Source organism: Melanotaenia boesemani, chromosome 6 (assembly GCF_017639745.1).
Source record: "Melanotaenia boesemani isolate fMelBoe1 chromosome 6, fMelBoe1.pri, whole genome shotgun sequence".
Lineage (NCBI taxonomy): Eukaryota > Metazoa > Chordata > Actinopteri > Atheriniformes > Melanotaeniidae > Melanotaenia > Melanotaenia boesemani.
Genome location: NC_055687.1, coordinates 21,650,480 through 21,662,636, shown reverse-complemented (window position 1 = coordinate 21,662,636; position 12,157 = coordinate 21,650,480). Strand labels below are relative to the sequence as shown.

The following is a 12,157-nucleotide window of genomic DNA, read 5'->3' as shown; positions in this document are numbered from 1 at the left end:
CAAAACAGGAAGCTTTCTTCCCGTATTATTTACCCAGAGAGTTCACATGCGTTATTCTGGTAGCGGTATATATATTACCTGGTACCGCTCCAGACGCAGCCTGTGATGTCATTAACTCTGTAGTGGCCAGGCTTCAAACACAACATCCAAACGCATTTGTGGCGATCTCTGGAGATTTTAACAACATCTCCCTCTCTGCAACTCTACCAACTTTCCAACAGTTTGTCAGCTGCTCCACCAGAGAAAACAAAACGTTGGACTTATTTTATGCAAATATTAAAAATGCATACAGCTCCTTTGCCCTGCCACCTTTAGGAAGATCAGACCATAACCTAGTTCTTCTCTCCTCCTCCTACAAGCCCATCGTTCAGCAACAACCAGTCATTAGAAAGGCTATTAGAACCTGGTCTAATGAAGCTGAAGATGCTCTGAGAGGATGCTTCGAGGCTACAGACTGGAACGTCCTATGTGAACCTCATGGAGATGACACCAATGCCTTGACTGAGTGTGTGACAGATTATATTAACTTCTGTGTGGACAACACCGTTCCAACAAGAACAGTGAGGTGCTTCCCCAATAACAAACCCTGGATCACCAGTGACCTGAAAAAGCTGCTGAACATCAAAAAGAAAGCTTTTAGGGATGGAGACAGGGAGTTATTGAAGTCCACACAAAAACAACTTAAAACACAAACGAAGAAGTGCAAGGAGGACTACAGGAAGAAGTTGGAAAGTAAGCTTCAGAAAAACAATGTGAGGGATGTGTGGTCAGGAATGAAGAAGATCACTGGCTTCGGGATAAAGGAGGATCAGACCGATGGAGGTCTGGACAGAGCGAATGAACTGAACATGTTCTTCAATAGGTTTAGCTCACCTCCTGCTTCAACCCCAACTAGCCACACACCCTCCATGAGCCCACAGCTTTCCTGTCACACCTCCACTCTGTCACCCTGCAGCTCAGTCAAGGACCTGGACACAACCTCATCTCCCTCCACATCAGGACTTCCTGAAACCTCCTCTGCCTCCACCTCCACTCTGTCTGTCTCCTGTAACCAAGTCATGCAACAACTGGTGAAACTGAACCAGAACAAGGCTGCAGGTCCAGATGGTGTCAGTCCCAGAGTTCTCAAAACCTGCTCAAAACAGCTATGTCCGATTCTCCAGCACCTGTTCAACACCAGCCTGAGTCAGAGAAGAATCCCGGTGCTGTGGAAAACATCCTGCCTTGTTCCAGTGCCTAAAAAACCACAACCAGCTGAACCAAAAGACTACAGACCAGTCGCCCTGACATCTCACGTCATGAAAGTCCTGGAGAGACTCTTACTGGCTCACCTCAGCAAGCAGGTGAACACCTTTCAGGACCCATTACAGTTTGCATACCGTAATGGGCTTGGGGTTGAAGATGCCATCATATACCTGCTTCAGAGAGCCCACTCTCATCTGGACCAGTCAGGCAGCACTTTGAGGGTCATGTTCTTTGATTTCTCAAGTGCTTTTAATACGATTCAGCCTGCTCTGCTGTGTGAGAAGCTGCAGAAATTCCAGGTGGATCCCTCCACAACCACCTGGATTTACGACTACCTCACAAACAGACCACAGTTTGTGAGACTGAAAGGTTGTGTGTCTGAGATGGTGGTCAGCTGCACTGGAACACCACAAGGGACTGTACTTTCACCATTTCTATTCACGCTGTACACCTCAGACTTCCAGTACAACTCTGAGTTCTGTCATCTGCAGAAATACTCTGATGACTCAGCAGTTGTTGGGTGTATCAGTGATGGACAAGAAGCAGAGTACAGAGAACTGGTCGGTCAGTTTGTGAAATGGTGCGGTGACAATCATCTCATCTTGAATACCAAGAAAACAAAGGAGATGATTGTTGACTTCAGGAGGAACAAGAACACACATAGAAGTGTTTCCATCATGGGAGAGGAGGTGGAGGTGGTGGAGGAATACAAGTACCTTGGAGTTCAGCTGGACAACAGACTTGAGTGGAAAAGCAACACTGAGTACATTTACAAGAAAGGTCAGAGCAGACTCTACTTCTTAAGGAAGCTGAGATCTTTTAATGTCTGCACCAAAATGTTGCAAATGTTCTACAGGTCTGTTGTTGAAAGTGCAATCAGCTTTGCAGCAATCTGCTGGGGCAGCGGCATCAGAACCAGAGACTTGAAAAGAATTAACAAACTGATCAAGAAAGCCGGTTCTGTGCTTGGAGTAACTCTGGAGCCGCTGGAGTTGATCATCAAAAAAAGAATTCTGTACAAGCTGACGAAGATAATGGAAGATCCTTCACACCCTCTACACAACGCCGTGACGAAACAACAGAGTGTGTTCAGTGGGAGGCTTGTTCAAGTCCGATGCAAGACAGAGAGATACAGAAGATCCTTCCTTCCAGCAGCTATCAGGCTGAAGAACAAAGCCCTTAATTAATTAATGTGATTGTTTTAAAAAAAAAAAAAAATTACTACTACTACAATATTGAATTTCCCTTTGGGATTAATAAAGTATTTTTCATTCATTCATTCATTTCTTTGTCACTGTTTTCCATGGCTAGCGATGCTATACGCCAGGCCCATTGATTTCTAGGATTTACAAGAGCCAATGCTTTATCGGAAATGGTTTTATTTAAATATAAATATGTGTACAAAGGTACAAGCAACAGTAGCTCATTTTTAGCAAATAAAATTCTTAATACATTATTAAAAGAATGAACAAACAAATGGCAATTAGTTGTGTTTCCAAAAAAGCAGAGTAACTGCATTCAATGATTGATGAACAACTTAGACATGAAGGTCTGAAGAGCCAAACAAATCAACCAAGATAGATACATATGTATATAAAGATACTTTACAATAGAGCAGCTTACACGCTGTACTTTAAGGCTTATATAAAATATAAAAATAAAGACAAGCGATGATGTTTGCCTCCTCACTTTAAGTGACCTTTGTTCTCTCTCATTAGGCTGCCTGGCAACAGCTTTTCTAGACGAATGGCAGTACAGGCTTCCATGCTGAAACATCCGGGAAGTGGAATGCAACAGGATCAGGTGCAGAAACCAATGTCTCGAACATGAAATGGACATGAATATAAACGCTGAAGGTTTTCACAAGACACATCATTTGCATGCAACAGAGAGAAAGTATGGGCTCAGCCATTTGTACAGATACTTAGTGTTTCAGGGTAGTACTGTTTCTTGTAAACATACTGAGACAATTTGATTGAGTTGTAAAACTTGAGTGAATGGTCCGCATTTGGGACAGCCTTAAACGCCTTACCCCACCTGAGCCTGCTGAAGTTGATGCTGCATTCAAGTTTATTTCAAGTTCAAGATTGCCACAATTTTCCAAATGCCAGTTTTGATTGTTCTGATAATATCCTCCTCTTTATACAATCAGAAAACAGCAGAAACAACACAAGGGGTAGCACAGCAGTATTTTAGCTTTCGCCCCCATTTTTACCTATACAGCTACTACCATCTTTGGGATTTCATGGCCTCACCTCGTTCATCTTGGTACAACACACAGTTAACAATGAGTCCTCCACTAAAATGAAGGCTAAAATCCACATTCTCCTCAAATCTCTTTCTTTTATCCACTGCTATGTCCAAAATATGTGGCGTTTATCAGAGGATGTTCCAGGAATGCAACTCTGGTCAGAAGTATTCCACTGTTTGATTACTCATCATACAGAGTGGTGCCTGTAGCACTTGTTGGTCAGTACAGCTAGCCTGTTGTGCAGAAATGTTTATGCCTGTCTCTCTGGACAGCTCAGTCTTTTGTTGATGATTGAGACACAAATGTGCTTAGAATTCCTTTCGCATGCCAACAAGACACTAAATGACAGACATCAAAAGGCTGTTTAGAGTTTTTTTTTTCTTCAAACATGTCTTAACTTGTGAGATCTTCTTTCAAAGTATTTAAAAGGTTGTGTTTGACATTTAGTGTTGATTCAAAGTAAACTCTTGTGTGTAGGTAAACGGCTATCCCAGTTGTTTTGGCCACCCAGATTCAGAAGATGGGTTTGATTTTTGCTCTAGTTGGCCCCTTGCACTTACAAAATATCATTTTTGGGTGGTCATCGTGCCAAGATAACCTGGTGAGGTATCACAATAATGTCCATCATATATTTGACTTGAACATCACAATCTGTTGATTTTTTTCCAGCTCAGGAAATCGTGTAGCCATATTGTAGATCCCGGCATCCATCACAGATTGGTTGGTTTTCCCATTATCTTCATCATTACTCTCTGAATATTGTCCAGACAAATTCTTGCTGGACTGTGAGTAAGAAAGTCTCCATTCATGTTAGTCCATCCACATGTGTATGTGGAAGTGGCATTGCTTATCTACTCACTTCTCTGTTTGTACTCCTCTTTTTTTTCTCCATTTCTTGTCAAGTTAGACGTGTGTCTGCATGCGTTGTGAGGGGCGGCCGTAGTCTGACTGCTGGGAGGACACTTGTGAGGAGGCATAAGAGAAGCGAGATGAGCTAGACACCTTGCTTGCCTGATCCGACTGGTCATATGCATCCACCTTCTCATAGGAAGCAGGCTTAACATAGCTGGTGAAGGCACGGCCGTAGGTAGCAGGTAGGTAAGCTGAGCCACTGTAGAGGGGATCAGTGGGATATATGCTAGCTGGTTGGTTAGGCTGCTGCTGGGCAGCTTGCTGCTGTTCATATGAAGATCTGCTCACTGTGTTGGTGGCATATCGGTGGGAGAAGTCATAGACACGAGGTTGGGTGCCATGCTGACCATACATGGGGCTTGGGGAGGGCAGCTGCGATGGAGTGTAGACTGGCCGGGAGTTGGGCACATACTCAGAGAATCCACTGCTGCGGATGTGACGGTCGTCATGACCATGAACGTTGTAGTATCCATTGGTTGGGTCCTATGACGAAGATAGAAATAATTCAATCATTAGCTCAAAATTTATTCAGCATCATGTGACCAGTGGATGGAAAAAATAACACTCTTGCTATTTTAAGTTGTTGTTTCCCCAAGTGTTTTTGCTTTTACCTTGATGTCTGATCTTTCATCCTCCTCCTCCTCCAAGAGGTCGCTATGCTCTGTGCGCGATGTCCCTGGAGACTCACTACTGTTCGGAGCCTGAGGGAAGACCAAGTATTTCTAAAGAATTACAAGGATGAACATGACCTTACTTGAATAAGTACAACAGAAAGTCTGAGCATTATGTTGTAGTTAATGTAATCCCCCCACCCCCTACCCACTTCCCATCAAAAGAAATGTCTAACACATGCAGAGAAAGTAAAAATTAGACCTACCATGGGTTCTTTGACATCCTCCTCATCGTCATTGCCACGTGTAGCATTGTGATCACTGTGAACAATCTGGACTCTGATATCACTTTTGGAAAGACGAGTGCACCTTTTACCTGCAGGAATTTAAAAGACTTACTTGACTTAACCTGGTAGATTTGCACATACAAATTTACTTAAAAACTTAAAAGCAGTGTGAAAATGAACAGAATTTATTCAGAGTTCAGTTAACAGGTATAAGTATTTGATTTGAAGAATTGGCTGTTTCCCTCTTGCCCATACTAACCGTTGAGCTCACCTTTGCCTGTGTGCCTGCAGCAGAGGGAAACCAATGTGATGACACAGATGAGCAGGACACAGCCTCCACCTACTGCTCCACCAACAATTACCAGCATAGGCAGTGCCTCTGCAAGAGGAACAGAAACGGAGGAAAATTGTGGCGGGGAGAGAGGGTGGGTAGATGGTTGTCAAGAAAAGGGGAAAGATGAAATAAAATATAGTAAAACATGAGTGTCTGTCCAAAAAAAGTGCAGATCAGATGAAATGAAAGAAAATAAATCCATTCATTTGTCTTGTTAATCCTACAAACGCTTCAGCACGTAAGAATTCATCTACACTAAGCCATAGTCCTCTCTTCTATAGCATGTGCTCATGCAGGCGGTTCGGCATCTCACAGGCTGGCTATTGTCTCTAATCTCTCTGAAGGAAGGGTAACAAAGCCTGACATGCAATGAAGCAACAGACAGTAATCTAATTAGAGATTCCAGGAGATACCGCTGCCCATTTCTCTGGAGACCCCGCTCTGCTATGTTGATGTAAATTACTGCCGTGGACCTTATTTTTGGTGTCTGTTGCTGCAAAGGTTCCCACTATAGCATCAGTGAAGTAGTACTACTGTCTAATTTTAAGACAACTTAAGGGGGCTGCAGCTTGAGACACTGAGCTTGGCTCTGAGATAGTGATAGAAGGTATGATCCTAAGTGCAAACACTTGTGGGCTCCTCTATCTGAGTTTTGCCCCAATCAATATCTATGTTATGGGGCAAACACATTTATTAAAGCAGCCATCTGCTGATTAAATCATATTGATTAAAAGAGCATTAATTAAGATAAGCACAAGACAGGGGAACTGCTTTTACCTAATCTAACCTCTTTCACACACGGGATTGAGAGCATTGCAACAACTGTCAGTGTATACCTTGTTCCTTCAGTGTGACCAGGGCGGTGCCGGTGCCGAAGCGGTTCCAAGCTGTGCAATTGTATCGCATCTGGAAATCCTGTGCCAGAGTCTCAGATAGCACCAGTGAGGACAAAACCCCATGGTCGCTGGTCACAGTCTGCACTGAGTAACGACCAGAGGAACCAGAGGACAGCGTCATATCTCCAAAGGTCCATACCTGTAGAGAACAGACAACAAGGAGTAACTAGCTGTTTTATGAACAATCCCTCGCTATTGACCAAAGCAGAGGCCTGCACAGCTGTTCATCCTTAGATTCTTGCCTGTTGCTGACTGAACATCGGTTTTTCTCTCTGTTCTGCTTTATCTCTGCTGACCTCTGAGGTGTTCCATCACTGACATGGCTCATAGGCTCACGTTAAAGCTGCCTCCCACATCTGCCCCGCGGGTGAAGCCTAAGGAGGGTTAGGTAGTAGCACTGTGAAATAAGGCTCCTCTCTACTGCTTCTAGCAGAGGGCCAGCAGGGCACCTGTCTTTTACTTCTCCTCACACCCTAATTATCCTTTTTCAGCCCAGCGTACGTTCAGCAGGTCAATGGGGTCAGCTGGGTGATGCCTCTTGGGCCATTAATTGAATGTGGTTTGGCTGGAACCAGCAGGAAGCTGGTCTTCTACAGCTCTCCTAACTCTACAATAGCTGCAGTCTAAAGTATGTGTGTGCAATCACAGCAGTAAATGTGTCTCTGTGTGTGTCTTTTAACAAGTGCGGTTGAGATGTGGTGGTGCAAAGGTGTGAAGGTGAGTTCAGGGGTAAAGCTGGTCTGATTATGGCTCTTGTGTGGGTGTGGCCAGCAAGGAAACAGAGACTGTAAACTTCCACAGAAAAGTGAATGAACCACAACACAAAAATAAAAGGCTCCCTTACAATCTTATCAGGCGGGGGACTGTTTCCCACACGGCACTCTAGCTTGCCCTTGGAGTGCTTGACAGCATGCTGTGTGGCATCTGCTGTGATGATAGGTGGACCTGGTGTGAAGAGAGTAGGAAAAAAGGAAATGAAGAAGAAAATAGTTTTTGTTGTGACAAGCATCAAACTCTCAGATATCAGTTCACAAGTACTGAATAGATAATTCTGGATGTTTTAAGCATGGCAATGCACTATGGGAAAAAAAGCCTTCTAATGAAAGAAATACATAGATTTTTTAATAAATGTACCAGTCCATCGATATAGAAATATATAATTATTAATACAGGCTTATCTGTACACAATCCTGAAGTTAGAATTCAGGCTCTGTGCATACCATACAAGCTTTACATTTTCTACAAAGCATTTGCTTGAAAGACATGTTTATGAGTTTGATTAATTTATTTTTTGGCAAAAATTAGGTGTTCACTTGAGTAAAACAGATAATGTTTACTAAACACACTATGGGATTGCAGAAAATGAGGGTTCTTGTTAGAGCAAAATCATCAACTGTACTTAAATTCATATCTAAGTTCATGTCTAATCCTCATGATTGAATATTAAACTTATCTGTCCACTGTAATGGTTTTAATATCAAAAACATCTTCATTATCTCAATATTCTCAACATTGTGAGCCATGATACTCGGTACATATGAAGAAACTAATTGCTGAATGTACTTGCAAATTTTATAACTTCTTTTCTTTAATGAATTTGCCCAAAAAGAATTCATGAATTTTGTTGGACTTTTGTTGGGACATCAAATTTAAGTCTGATAACTTACTCCTTTTTTTTTCCCTCCCTTCACTTTTTTTTCTCTACTAGATTTGACCATTTTTAGCCAAACAGACCAAAATCTAGTCAGGCAATAATGGCTGTAAACAGAAGTGATTTGGAGTGTACACTGCAAGATGGTGCTCCCATCCCACTACCTTTGACATACCTTCACATTTACTATTGTAAATTTTCATACCACTGCATCACTACCCCAGACAGATATTCACACTAGCACCATTTTCTCAACTGGAGAACATCTGTGTTGCATCAGTAAAGCGCAGCCATTGCACAAGCCATTATTGACCACCATTACTCTACCTGTACAATCCTAATTTTCTTTGATTGAGAAATGTAGTGCCAAAGAAAATATTCACCTGGGGCAAAGGAAAGCTGGTATTAAAATTCACAATTGAGCCATTTGAGTTGCTATAAGTTAATGAGATTTGAGTTGTTTTTAGATACTGTAAATTGCTAGTTTGTGAAGCTGTTAGCTCATCTCCCTTGTCAAAACTCCTCCCTACATCTCTAAAGTGAGACTGCAGTTTAATGCATGTACTTCACTCAGCCTCAGAGAAATGAACCATCCCTATCTACACATCAGTCGTATCTTTGAACTGCTCGAGATGGTCACGATGGAGAAAGTTTTAATTAGCCTAATTGCTCCAAATCCAAGGGTCACACTTATCTCAGGGATCAGAAGATGCTCCTGCAATTATTAGTGGAAAGACAAAATAAAGTTTTACTAAACAAACTCCTTTTTAATAAGCCAAAAAATATAGATTGTGGTTACTTTATGTGGAGGTCATGTCAGAATATCTGGCTCAGAGTATAATTAAAATCTTTTAAGATTTGGACCCTGTAATTCCTTCTTTTGATTTTTTCATTGAAAACCTACATTTTTAGTTAGTTTTATAGATGAGGCATTATCTTGTTAGGTATGGACATTTTTTATATCTGATTTGTAATGAAGGGGTAATATAAAGTAACATAAATTACAGATACTTATATGTCTCAAAATGTTTCTTAAGCACACTGCTTTGTAAATGCACAATCATTTTCCTCCACCAAAGAAACCACTCACCATTCACAGTTAGAGTGACATCTCTTTCTGCAACTCCAATGCGGGGAACAATGGCCTTGCAGGTGTATGTTCCAGCATCCTCCTGGGTAACAGCCTTCAGCTGCAAAGTGTTACCATTGCTGAGCACCTAGTGTGAGATCCAGAGAGACAAGTGGGAAGAGTGTTAGAGAGAGAGAAAGCGAGAAGTGAGGCAGTGCAGGGAAGAGGCAGACAAAGAAAACAGGGACCTTTATCTGTGGCTCACTCATTGTGGAGGCAGCACAGAGGTGGGCTGACCATTGTAACAAATGCTGGTGGTTTGAGTTTAATTTCATTGTGAAGAGCTTTAATCACGGCATTAAGCACTCCAGCCACCGCTGAGTGACCGTGCTGCTGGGGAGATTGTTGTAATTAAACAGTGGGGACAGATCGTAGCATACCATGTGTGAGTGGGCCCTCGCCTTTAGAGCTGCTACACTCACTCACTCCTTAGCTCATTGATCCCGTCATTCCATCAAGCTGTGATTAATCCATTTATCCCCACTCCATCCTCCTCCCTCCCTCCATCTCCACATCCTCCCTCTCACTCTCTTTTTTTTCCCAACACACTTATGGAGTAACCCAATTAATCCATTACTCATGGTTGTGTGAGGGACAGTGGCAGTAGGTGGATTAGAAAAATGCCTGCGCATTTCCCTCAGAGTGGCTGAAAGCGCTCCCTTTGAGATGACGGCATTGCTTATGCCATTCAAATGCAGTGTGTACTGGGGATGCTTTCTACAGCACAGCTTTAGAAATTATATTAGTTGCCAGGAGAGAAGCTCCTATGGGATACCCCCTTTAATAGTCTGTGCGCTGAAAGACTTTTACCAGGGTGATGTAAAGTGAAGGTGGAAACGTCCCATTTGTTCCACATACAATGCTGACTGTGAGGAGATGGATACCGAAGCACCGCTGGGTCTTTGTTACGCCTGAATAGCAGACATGCTGCAGTAAAAGTTGCCACACCTGTTGTAATTCTGTTTGTTTGAACCCACACCTTAGCTCACTCCTTGGCTGATTGATTGATTGATTGGCCAGCTGATCGTGTTGGAATTATGACAACATGTCATGTGCAATGATTATTCTGTATGAATCTGTCAGTGGACAGACAGTTTTCTGCCAGAGGCTTTAGCCCTCGGGGAGCATGCTGAGAGAGGTGTTGAAGATTCAGCCTGAAAAAGAATGTGTCGGGGAAAAAGTGTGCGGGATTCATGCCTCAAGGCCATGTGTGAATGTTTCTCTCTGGAGGAGGGGTATTGAAGCTTTGCCATCAAGATAAAGTGGTGACTGGTGTCTGCTGCCTTACCACACTCGAGCCTTGCTTTGTCCAAGCCAGGGTCAGAGGGGGGTTTCCAGTCCATGCACAAGTAAAAGCTGCATCCATCCCTAGATCCACTGTCATTGGCTTGGGTTCTGACAGCAATCGGGGGCCAACTAGGGTGACGAAAACCACCAGTTACAAACAATAGCAGACGACTTTTGTAACAACATAAACTTAAAAATTTCAACAGTTAAACTCACATTGCACATCGACCAGAGTGCTGACATTGGTGCTGCCCACAGAGTTAGACACCTCACAGGAGACCGGGTCTGTAAAGTAAGAATAGTCCACTGTCACCTCGAGACTGTCCCCATTTGCTTCAGAGATGGGCACTCCTCCTTTGGACCACCTAGGACAGATAAGTAATCACATTATTCTGTTGCATTCGTTCAGGGAAGGCAATTAGCCACACATATCAAAGCAGTTATTAGTCAATTCAAGGACTGTGCCAATCAAACGATGCCATACAAGTAGCCCATCTACACAACCTTGAACTGCTTTTCCTAATTTCTCCTATTTGTTGCCATGTTTTGAAGCAAATATCAGCATATGATTATTGTCCTGGATGTCTATGCAGGTTTTGAGGGCAGAGTTTTAGATTAAAACGAAAGACAGATGTATACCTGTATCCAGTGATCTCCGGATTGGCTGAAGCAGAGCAGATGAAGAGAACCTTGGCTCCTTCGGTCACAGTCTGAGGCTGAACTGATAGCGTCACTGTGGGAGGGTCTGCATGAAGCAAAAAGTTTCATGTTAAAGACGTGAATGTAGGACTCTAGACCAAATGTAGCTTTAAAAGTTCAACCACACTGATTCTTCTGTACAGAAATACAGCTACTCTCCTACTATGTGATATTTTAAAGGTCCTTATAGACAGGTTGGTGCAGGACTCACGCTGGACATTGATAGTGACTGATGTCTGTCGTCCAGCAGGAGCGGCTTGGTTGAGAACCCTGCAGGTATAGGTGCGTCCAGAGTCACTATCTTCTGGGATGATTGGAAGCATACTGACAGCTACCTCCCTCTTCCCATCCTCCATTAGTGACTATAGAGTTGGACAACAAGAAACATAAAACTGAAAATCAGCTCAGTGTTGCACAAAACAAGTCACTATTTGACACCGTATGACACTGCAGGACTTATTTTTCATGTGTAAAGGATTAAAATTGCCATCCTGTTCTTTGGCATGTCAGTTAAATCATATATTTTATGAAGCAGCAGGGGGATATTGTGCTGTTCCCACATTTCTGAGAGTGTTCCCCGTCAGCGCTCCTTGTTTGTCATCATCTTTTAAATCTATTTACTGCTCACAGAAATCAATACGCCTAAGTGAGGAAAGGTGTAGATTCTGAGGATATGGCTCACTGCTCCTTCACTTTTCCCCCTCTGTAAAAGACACACACATACGCAAAGAAAAAAAAATGCAATAGCCACAGTGATAGGTGTGTGTGTGTGTGTGTGTGTCTTTTTGGGCGGTGACGTTAAGAAAGAAGTGTCACACATCTTTGGAAAAAACGCAAGTGCAAGCTGAACCTTTT

At 42.8% G+C, this 12,157-nt stretch overlaps 1 protein-coding gene across 4 annotated transcripts in view; it reads right to left on the bottom strand.

Annotated features, from left to right (window-relative positions):
- Positions 1-2,607: 2,607 nt before the first annotated feature.
- The window catches only part of kirrel3l (kirre like nephrin family adhesion molecule 3, like), a 36,648-nt gene continuing 27,098 nt past the window's right edge, over positions 2,608-12,157 (bottom strand). Inside the window, exons 5-15 of one of the 4 annotated variants that reach the window (XM_041988437.1) lie at positions 11,514-11,664; positions 11,243-11,348; positions 10,820-10,968; positions 10,605-10,732; positions 9,278-9,404; positions 7,381-7,481; positions 6,477-6,675; positions 5,566-5,685; positions 5,286-5,395; positions 5,020-5,130; positions 2,608-4,891 (exon numbers count right to left, since the gene is read on the bottom strand). In XM_041988437.1, coding sequence (XP_041844371.1) covers positions 4,400-4,891; positions 5,020-5,130; positions 5,286-5,395; positions 5,566-5,685; positions 6,477-6,675; positions 7,381-7,481; positions 9,278-9,404; positions 10,605-10,732; positions 10,820-10,968; positions 11,243-11,348; positions 11,514-11,664 — 1,794 coding nt within the window. In that variant the 3' untranslated portion in view covers positions 2,608-4,399. The remainder of the gene's footprint in view (positions 4,892-5,019; positions 5,131-5,285; positions 5,396-5,565; positions 5,686-6,476; positions 6,676-7,380; positions 7,482-9,277; positions 9,405-10,604; positions 10,733-10,819; positions 10,969-11,242; positions 11,349-11,513; positions 11,665-12,157) is intronic. The other 3 variants (XM_041988439.1, XM_041988438.1, XM_041988440.1) reach the window with 3 other exon arrangements.